The sequence below is a fragment of the Oncorhynchus clarkii genome, chromosome 31, assembly GCF_045791955.1.
Source record: "Oncorhynchus clarkii lewisi isolate Uvic-CL-2024 chromosome 31, UVic_Ocla_1.0, whole genome shotgun sequence".
Taxonomy (NCBI): Eukaryota; Metazoa; Chordata; class Actinopteri; order Salmoniformes; family Salmonidae; genus Oncorhynchus; species Oncorhynchus clarkii.
In genome coordinates, this window is record NC_092177.1 from 11,598,659 (window position 1) to 11,609,415 (window position 10,757).

General features: G+C 43.7%; 1 protein-coding gene across 2 annotated transcripts in view; it reads left to right on the plus strand.

Moving 5' to 3' along the window:
* LOC139390599 (rho guanine nucleotide exchange factor 9) overlaps positions 1-10,375 on the plus strand; it is a 47,519-nt gene extending 37,144 nt beyond the window's left edge. Inside the window, exons 9-10 of one of the 2 annotated variants that reach the window (XM_071137823.1) lie at positions 265-356; positions 8,985-9,092. In XM_071137823.1, coding sequence (XP_070993924.1) covers positions 265-356; positions 8,985-8,990 — 98 coding nt within the window. In that variant the 3' untranslated portion in view covers positions 8,991-9,092. Of the gene's footprint in view, positions 1-264; positions 357-8,984 lie in introns of both variants that reach the window. The other variant, XM_071137824.1, reaches the window with a different exon arrangement.
* The last annotated feature ends 382 nt before the right edge of the window (positions 10,376-10,757 follow it).

Below are 10,757 nucleotides of genomic sequence, written 5' to 3' on the forward strand. Positions count from 1 at the left end.
CACACACACACACACACACACACACACACTCACACACACACACACACACACACACACACACACACACACACACACACACACACACACACACACACTGTTTGATGGTTATCAGTCACACATTTTTTACCTACTTGTGTTGATGTTAAATGTTCATTTTATAATGAACAATTATGTTCTATTCTATTTCTGTGCAGACGATAGGCTTGCCTTCATGGTGTACTCTCTGCATTATTTCAAGGTTACCATAGAGCTTGTGTGTTTCAGGGTTTGAGATCTCAGAGTACCAGAAGCGTCAGGCAGCTCTGACTGTGAGGAAGGTATCTAAACAGAAAGGTGAGACAACACGAAGACACCAGGTGATTTACCTTTCTTTCTCTCTCGCTCTCTTCTTTCTCTTCTCTCTGACAGTCTGTCTTCTCATCGCTGTTTACTTACCAAGCCTTACACATACACGTTTACCTTGGTCTGTCACACACCCACACGCACACACTCCGTACACACACACACTCCGTACATACACACACTCTGTACACACACACACACTCCGTACACACACGCACACACACACACACTCCGTACATACACACACTCCGTACATACACACACTCCGTACATACACACACCCACACGCACACACACACACTCCGTACATACACACCACACATCACTCTTTCACCTACGCCTCTCACCATGTCTGACCTGATCTTCTCTTTCTGTTTACAAATCGATTTACAATCATTCCAAGAGTGTCAAATCTAGTCACACATTATCTCCCAGAAGAGCCTTGTCAATCAAACGACTGCTAAACACCAATGAAAAGACAGATTTTATGCTTCATGGTGAATATAATCTTATCTTGAAGTGAAAATGCAGAAGGTGTTCAGAACGCCAGTTGGATGTGTGTTTTGTACCGTTAGACTCATCATAACAGATGTGTGTTTTGTACCGTTAGACTCATCATAACAGATGTGTTGTTTGCCATTGTTGATGTGATGTGTGTTTTGTACCGTTAGACTCATCATAACAGATGTGTGTTTGCCATTGTTGATGTGATGTGTGTTTTGTACCGTTAGACTCATCATAACAGATGTGTTGTTTGCCATTGTTGATGTGATGTGTGTTTTGTACCGTTAGACTCATCATAACAGATGTGTGTTTGCCATTGTTGATGTGATGTGTGTTTTGTACCGTTTTGACCCATCACAACAGATGTGTGTAGTCTCTCTGTCTGACACATTCCTCAGTGTAGGTGCTCTATTTTTAGCTCTGCTAAGGAGGCGCAAGTGTCAAACGTAGTTTGCAATTTCGGCAATGGCATTTTTCCAGCCATAATGCCAGGTTCCGCAATTTACCTGTCTACCATCAGCTGACTTGCGCTGAGGTGGGAGGGGTGGCAATATTTGAGCTGTGTCCTTAAAAACAAGTGCAAAAGTGACAATTTCATGCAGCGCTAATGGGAAGTTCTAAGAGCCAGGAAGAGCAGGTCTTAGCAGTAACACAGTTGATAATGGGATGGATTTAGAGAGCGGAGCCCATCCAGCCATGACCACAGTGCCCATGGAAGAGAGATGTGCCTTTTTATGACGGTGAATCTCGTATATTTAAAAAACATTTTTAAAAATTGCCCCCCCCTCCCCATTTTGTTTAATTTGATTGAAAACCAGGTGTAGCCCTCCCCTTAATTAAGGCTGGTTAAGCATCATTGCGCTGGTGTGTCTGTTTATCCTGGACATTAGCCCAATAGCCTTACCAGCCCTTAACAAACAATGCAGTTTTAAGAAAAGAGATGAGAAAATATTTACGAAATAAACGAAAATTTAAAAAAAATAAAAAATGAAAAGTAGAACAATAAAAGAACAATAATGAGACTATATACAGGGGTACAGGTTAGTAATGAGACTATATACAGGGGTACAGGTTAATAATGAGACTATATACTGGGGGTACAGGTTAGTAATGAGACTATATACAGGGGTACAGGTTAGTAATGAGACTATATACAGGGGTACAGGTTAGTAATGAGACTATATACAGGGGTACAGGTTAGTAATGAGACTATATACTGGGGGTACAGGTTAGTAATGAGACTATATACAGGGGTACAGGTTAGTAATGAGACTATATACAGGGGGTACAGGTTAGTAATGAGACTATATACAGGGGTACAGGTTAGTAATGAGACTATATACTGGGGGTACAGGTTAGTAATGAGACTATATACAGGGGTACAGGTTAGTAATGAGACTATATACTGGGGGTACAGGTTAGTAATGAGACTATATACAGGGGTACAGGTTAGTAATGAGACTATATACAGGGGTACAGGTTAGTAATGAGACTATATACAGGGGTACAGGTTAGTAATGAGACTATATACAGGGGTACAGGTTAGTAATGAGACTATATACAGGGGTACAGGTTAGTAATGAGACTATATACAGGGGTACAGGTTAGTAATGAGACTATATACAGGGGTACAGGTTAGTAATGAGACTATATACTGGGGGTACAGGTTAGTAATGAGACTATATACAGGGGTACAGATTAGTAATGAGACTATATACTGGGGGTACAGGTTAATAATGAGACTATATACTGGGGGTACAGGTTAGTAATGAGACTATATACAGGGGTACAGATTAGTAATGAGACTATATACAGGGGTGCAGGTTAGTAATGAGACTATATACAGGGGTACAGGTTAGTAATGAGACTATATACAGGGGTACAGGTTAGTAATGAGACTATATACAGGGGTACAGGTTAGTAATGAGACTATATACTGGGGGTACAGGTTAATAATGAGACTATATACTGGGGGTACAGGTTAGTAATGAGACTATATACAGGGGTACAGGTTAGTAATGAGACTATATACTGGGGGTACAGGTTAGTAATGAGACTATATACAGGGGTACAGGTTAGTAATGAGACTATATACTGGGGGTACAGGTTAGTAATGAGACTATATACTGGGGGTACAGGTTAATAATGAGACTATATACTGGGGGTACAGGTTAGTAATGAGACTATATACAGGGGTGCAGGTTAGTAATGAGACTATATACTGGGGGTACAGGTTAATAATGAGACTATATACTGGGGGTACAGGTTAATAATGAGACTATATACTGGGGGTACAGGTTAGTAATGAGACTATATACAGGGGTACAGGTTAGTAATGAGACTATATACAGGGGTACAGGTTAGTAATGAGACTATATACTGGGGGTACAGGTTAGTAATGAGACTATATACTGGGGGTACAGGTTAGTAATGAGACTATATACTGGGGGTACAGGTTAATAATGAGACTATATACTGGGGGTACAGGTTAGTAATGAGACTATATACTGGGGGTACAGGTTAGTAATGATACTATATACAGGGGTACAGGTTAGTAATGAGACTATATACTGGGGGTACAGGTTAGTAATGAGACTATATACAGGGGTACAGGTTAGTAATGAGACTATATACAGGGGTACAGGTTAGTAATGAGACTATATACTGGGGGTACAGGTTAGTAATGAGACTATATACTGGGGGTACAGGTTAATAATGAGACTATATACTGGGGGTACAGGTTAGTAATGAGACTATATACAGGGGTGCAGGTTAGTAATGAGACTATATACTGGGGGTACAGGTTAATAATGAGACTATATACTGGGGGTACAGGTTAATAATGAGACTATATACTGGGGGTACAGGTTAGTAATGAGACTATATACAGGGGTACAGGTTAGTAATGAGACTATATACTGGGGGTACAGGTTAGTAATGAGACTATATACTGGGGGTACAGGTTAGTAATGAGACTATATACAGGGGTACAGGTTAGTAATGAGACTATATACAGGGGTACAGGTTAGTAATGAGACTATATACAGGGGTACAGGTTAGTAATGAGACTATATACTGGGGGTACAGGTTAATAATGAGACTATATACTGGGGGTACAGGTTAGTAATGAGACTATATACTGGGGGTACAGGTTAGTAATGAGACTATATACAGGGGTGCAGGTTAGTAATGAGACTATATACTGGGGGTACAGGTTAATAATGAGACTATATACTGGGGGTACAGGTTAATAATGAGACTATATACTGGGGGTACAGGTTAGTAATGAGACTATATATAGGGGTGCAGGTTAGTAATGAGACTATATACTGGGGGTACAGGTTAATAATGAGACTATATACTGGGGGTACAGGTTAGTAATGAGACTATATACTGGGGGTACAGGTTAATAATGAGACTATATACTGGGGGTACAGGTTAATAATTAGACTATATACTGGGGGTACAGGTTAGTAATGAGACTATATACTGGGGGTACAGGTTAGTAATGAGACTATATACAGGGGTGCAGGTTAGTAATGAGACTATATACAGGGGTACAGGTTAATAATGAGACTATATACTGGGGGTACAGGTTAGTAATGAGACTATATACTGGGGGTACAGGTTAGTAATGAGACTATATACAGGGGTACAGGTTAGTAATGAGACTATATACTGGGGGTACAGGTTAATAATGAGACTATATACTGGGGGTACAGGTTAGTAATGAGACTATATACTGGGGGTACAGGTTAGTAATGAGACTATATACTGGGGGTACAGGTTAGTAATGAGACTATGTACAGGGGTGCAGGTTAGTAATGCGACTATATACAGGGGTACAGGTTAATAATGAGACTATATACTGGGGGTACAGGTTAGTAATGCGACTATATACTGGGGGTACAGGTTAGTAATGAGACTATATACTGGGGTACAGGTTAGTAATGAGACTATATACAGGGGTACAGGTTAGTAATGAGACTATATACTGGGGGTACAGGTTAGTAATGAGACTATATACAGGGGTAGAGGTTAGTAATGAGACTATATACAGGGGGTACAGGTTAGTAATGAGACTATATACTGGGGGTACAGGTTAGTAATGAGACTATATACAGGGGTACAGGTTAGTAATGAGACTATATACAGGGGTACAGGTTAGTAATGAGACTATATACAGGGGGTACAGGTTAGTAATGAGACTATATACAGGGGTACAGGTTAGTAATTAGACTATATACAGGGGTACAGGTTAGTAATGAGACTATATACTGGGGGTACAGGTTAGTAATGAGACTATATACAGGGGTACAGGTTAGTAATGAGACTATATACAGGGGTACAGGTTAGTAATGAGACTATATACTGGGGGTACAGGTTAGTAATGAGACTATATACAGGGGTACAGGTTAGTAATGAGACTATATACAGGGGTACAGGTTAGTAATGAGACTATATACTGGGGGTACAGGTTAGTAATGAGACTATATACTGGGGGTACAGGTTAGTAATGAGACTATATACTGGGGGTACAGGTTAGTAATGAGACTATATACAGGGGTACAGGTTAGTAATGAGACTATATACAGGGGTACAGGTTAATAATGAGACTATATACAGGGGTACAGGTTAGTAATGAGACTATATACTGGGGGTACAGGTTAGTAATGAGACTATATACAGGGGTACAGGTTAGTAATGAGACTATATACTGGGGGTACAGGTTAGTAATGAGACTATATACAGGGGTACAGGTTAGTAATGAGACTATATACAGGGGTACAGGTTAGTAATGAGACTATATACTGGGGGTACAGGTTAGTAATGAGACTATATACAGGGGTACAGGTTAGTAATGAGACTATATACTGGGGGTACAGGTTAGTAATGAGACTATATACTGGGGGTACAGGTTAGTAATGAGACTATATACAGGGGTACAGGTTAGTAATGAGACTATATACTGGGGGTACAGGTTAGTAATGAGACTATATACAGGGGTACAGGTTAGTAATGAGACTATATACTGGAGGTACAGGTTAGTAATGAGACTATATACAGGGGTACAGGTTAGTAATGAGACTATATACTGGGGGTACAGGTTAATAATGAGGCTATATACTGGGGGTACAGGTTAGTAATGAGACTATATACTGGGGGTACAGGTTAGTAATGAGACTATATACAGGGGTACAGGTTAGTAATGAGACTATATACAGGGGTACAGGTTAGTAATGAGACTATATACTGGGGGTACCGGTACCGAGTCAATGTGCGGGGGTACAGGTTAGTCGAGGTAAATAAGTCGAGGTTAGACTTGTTTAACTTGTTTATTCGTCAACACCAGCCCTTTCACACCACCGCCAGTTAGTTTCCTCATAGTTTGGACTGTAAAAATAGCAAAGATATTTCCGACACAACCCAGGACCTATAGCGCTACTACCAGCGCCAAGATTTACCACCGGGTTAGGCTTGTTACAATAGAGCCCTGGATGGGTCAGAACTGTGTTGTTCTGTGTTTGGTCTGGTGTGTCACAGTACTGTACTGTTCTGTGTGTGTGTGTGTGTGTGTGTTACATCTGTGTTTGACAGTAAATGTGTGTGTTACGTGGTTGGCACAAGGTGAAGTACTGCTCTTGAATTTTCAGATTCATTGTTAGATATCATCTTCAGAAAGAGGGTCTTGTTTTATGGACATGGTTTGAAAATGATAAAGGTATATCATTCATTAGAGTTTTGTTTACTGTAGAGATAATGCAACAAGATGCCATGGCAACTGATAAGAAATCAGAACTACTATGATTACCAATGGCATTAGAGCGTGTTGATCTAGTATGTTCTATTTTACTCTCAAGGCTCTCCATAGAGAAACAGTGTCTCTAATCAGTTAACAACACAACGACACTGTGTTTTTCAAGATGATGCCATGGCAACTTTTCAATTTTCCATCATCAAATATTGATTATTCACGGTTTGATATTGGCTGTGGAATAGTTGTTGTGATGCTCCTAGATTGTAGTCCAACAGCTTTCTGTTCTTTTCAATCTATTTTGATCGCGCTTACTTTCCTTAGTCTCGGGGTGCTATTCAATCAAACATGTATTCAGCAAAGCCGGAAAAACACTTGTCTCTCCATCGCCGTTGGAAACTCCGGTTTTCATATTTGTGCTGGAAGAATGTTCTTTTTCCGGGTCCTCGTGTTTGCCTGATTCAGGGATTGTTTGAATAGCATCTCTAGTTTTCCCTTGTGTCATTACTAGAGCAGAGATGTGTATTTTCCATCCTCCAGCATCATCATATGATCATAATATTATATGCTACAACAATAACATAGTGATGAACACCGTAGTACATAGTTGTAGTTGCCTGTTTGTTGTGAAAGCATGACTAGATGTTGTGTACAATGTTCTGTTTCTGATCCGATACTGACCATGTTTCTCTGGTTATCCACTTCTCCACCCCTTGACTTCTGCTCTCTACCCCTTCCCCTACCCTGGTCCTCCTTCCTGCCCCTTACTCTGCTCCTCCTTCCTGCCCCCTACTCTGCTCCTCCTTCCTGCCCCCTACTCTGCTCCTCCTTCCTGACCCCTACTCTGGTCCTCCTTCCTGACCCCTACTCTGCTCCTCCTTCCTGACCCCTACTCTGGTCCTCCTTCCTGACCCCTACTCTGCTCCTCCTTCCTGCCCCCTACTCTGCTCCTCCTTCCTGCCCCCTACTCTGCTCCTCCTTCCTGACCCCTACTCTGCTCCTCCTTCCTGACCCCTACTCTGCTCCTCCTTCCTGACCCCTACTCTGCTCCTCCTTCCTGACCCCTACTCTGCTCCTCCTTCCTGACCCCTACTCTGTTCTCCTTTCCTGACCCCTACTCTGTTCTCCTTTCCTGACCCCTACTCTGTTATCCTTTCCTGACCCCTACTCTGTTCTCCCTTCCTGACCCCTACTCTGTTCTTCTTTCCTGACCCCTATTCTGTTCTCCTTTCCTGACCCCTACTCTGTTCTCCCTTCCTGACCCCTACTCTGTTCTCCCTTCCTGACCCCTACTCTGTTCTCCTTTCCTGACCCCTACTCTGTTCTCCCTTCCGGACACCTACTCTGCTCCTCCTTCCTGCCCCCTACTCTGCTCCTCCTTCCTGCCCCCTACTCTGCTCCTCCTTCCTGACCCCTACTCTGCTCCTCCTTCCTGACCCCTACTCTGGTCCTCCTTCCTGACCCCTACTCTGCTCCTCCTTCCTGCCCCCTACTCTGCTCCTCCTTCCTGCCCCCTACTCTGCTCCTCCTTCCTGACCCCTACTCTGCTCTTCCTTCCTGACCCCTACTCTGCTCCTCCTTCCTGACCCCTACTCTGCTCCTCCTTCCTGACCCCTACTCTGCTCCTCCTTCCTGACCCTACTCTGTTCTCCTTTCCTGACCCCTACTCTGTTCTCCTTTCCTGACCCCTACTCTGTTATCCTTTCCTGACCCCTACTCTGTTCTCCCTTCCTGACCCCTACTCTGTTCTTCTTTCCTGACCCCTATTCTGTTCTCCTTTCCTGACCCCTACTCTGTTCTCCCTTCCTGACCCCTACTCTGTTCTCCCTTCCTGACCCCTACTCTGTTCTCCTTTCCTGACCCCTACTCTGTTCTCCCTTCCTGACCCCTACTCTGTTCTCCTTTCCTGACCCCTACTCTGTTCTCCTTTCCTGACCCCTACTCTGTTCTCCCTTCCTGACCCCTACTCTGTTCTCCCTTCCTGACTCCTACTCTGTTCTCCTTTCCTGACCCCTACTCTGTTCTCCTTTCCTGACCCCTACTCTGTTCTCCTTTCCTGACCCCTACTCTGTTCTCCTTTCCTGACCCCTACTCTGTTCTCCTTTCCTGACCCCTACTCTGTTCTCCTTTCCTGACCCCTACTCTGTTCTCCTTTCCTGACCCCTACTCTGTTCTCCCTTCCTGACCCCTACTCTGTTCTCCTTTCCTGACCCCTACTCTGTTCTCCTTTCCTGACCCCTACTCTGTTCTCCTTTCCTGACCCCTACTCTGTTCTCCTTCCTGCCCCCCACTCTGTTCTCCCTTCCTGCCCCCTACTCTGTTCTCCTTCCTGCCCCCCACTCTGTTCTCCCTTCCTGCCCCCTACTCTGCACCTGCCTTCCAGGTGTGAACAGATGCGTGCCCCCTCCTACCCCCCTCCCCAGGACCCCCTACCCCTGGGACAGTATGACCTAACAGAGGACTTGGCACAAGCAGAGGTTTTTGAATTCAGTCAATCAAAACGAGGCCAGTCTCTTTTCTGGCACGACAATTCTACTAGATTAACAACGTTTGAGAAATAGAGAAACAGACTCTTTCCAAGGACCATCTATTTTTTTCTGAGAAACACTCAAACTAAAGTGTTTGGAAGATTACATCATCGTCCTGTGAAGAAGAATTGACGACGAAAAAAAGAACCACTGAAGGAAGGACCAATGATGTTTCATTGTGAGTAGTCACCCAGGAGACTGGAGAACTATGGATTGTAACTTCTTCACTTCATTCTAACTGTTCTTAGTTCTGAGTTCCAATGCTTCTCTCCTTCAGTAGACACTACTGTTCCATACTGAACTGTACTGTACAGGAATCTACTACTACATCCCTCAACCCCACCATCGCCATCTGAATGTCCTGGATTCATGGAGATAGCTTTTATTTGGTTCTTTTCAGGCTCTGGCGTTTTTCCATATTTGAAGTAAGCACATTTAATGTTTCTTTACCAGAACTAGTGAGTCCTCCTACCTACAGTACAGTATAACTGTGTAGATGACAGGTGTTGTGTTGATGTGTGTGTCTGTGAGGATTATGTTGTTGTGATTGTGGCCTGAGGTGCACTGTAATAATGAGGCTGAGGTGGCATCCTATTTCCTACATAGTGGGGTAGGGTGCCACTTTGACTGACAGGAGAGCTGTTGGCTGGTTCCGATGTTTCTCAGAAGTTCTGTTGTCAGCATCACCTGTCCCATCAAAGACTGGTCAGACCATCTCTCTCTCTCTCTGTCTCTCTCTCTGTCTCTCTCTCTTTTCTCTATCCCCTCTCTCTCTCTCTCTCTCTCTTTTCTCTATCCCCTCTGTCTCTCTCTCTCTCTCTCTCTTTTCTCTATCCCCTCTGTCTATCTTTCTGAAATAAACAGTACAAAATTAACAGTAAACAATACACTCGCAAAAGGAATAGAGACATTTCATACGTCATATTATGTCTATATACAGTGTTGTAATGATGTGCAAATAGTCTCTCTCTCTTCTCTTTACCCTGTATCTCTCTCTGTCTCTCTCTCTCATTTTCTCTCTCTGTCTCTCTCTCTCTCATTCTCTCTCTCTCCCTCCCTCCCCTCTATCCCTGTCTATCTCTCTCTTTTCTCTCTGCTTCTCTCTCTCTCTTCCCCCCTCTCTCTGTTCCCTACCTGTCTCTCTGTTCCCTACCTCTCTCTCTGTTCCCTACCTCTCTCTCTTTTCCCTACCTCTCTCTCTGTTCCCTCCCTCTCTCTCTGTTCCCTCCCTCTCTCTGCCTTCTCTCTCTCTCTCTGTTCCCTACCTCTCTCTCTGTTCCCTACCTTTCTCTCTGTTCCCTACCTCTCTCTCTGTTCCCTACCTCTCTGTTCCCTACCTCTCTCTCTTTTCCCTCCGTCTCTCTCTGTTCCATCCCCCTCTCTCTGTTCCCTACCTCTCTCTCTGTTCCCTCCCCCTCTCTGCCTTCTCTCTCTCTCTGTTCCCTCCCTCTCTCTCTGTTCCCTACCTCTCTCTCTGTTCCCTACCTCTCTCTCTGTTCCCTCCCCCTCTCTGCCTTCTCTCTCTCTCTGTTCCCTACCTCTCTCTCTGTTCCCTACCTCTCTCTCTGTTCCCTCCCCCTCTCTGCCTTCTCTCTATCTGTTCCCTACCTCTCTCTCTGTTCCCTACC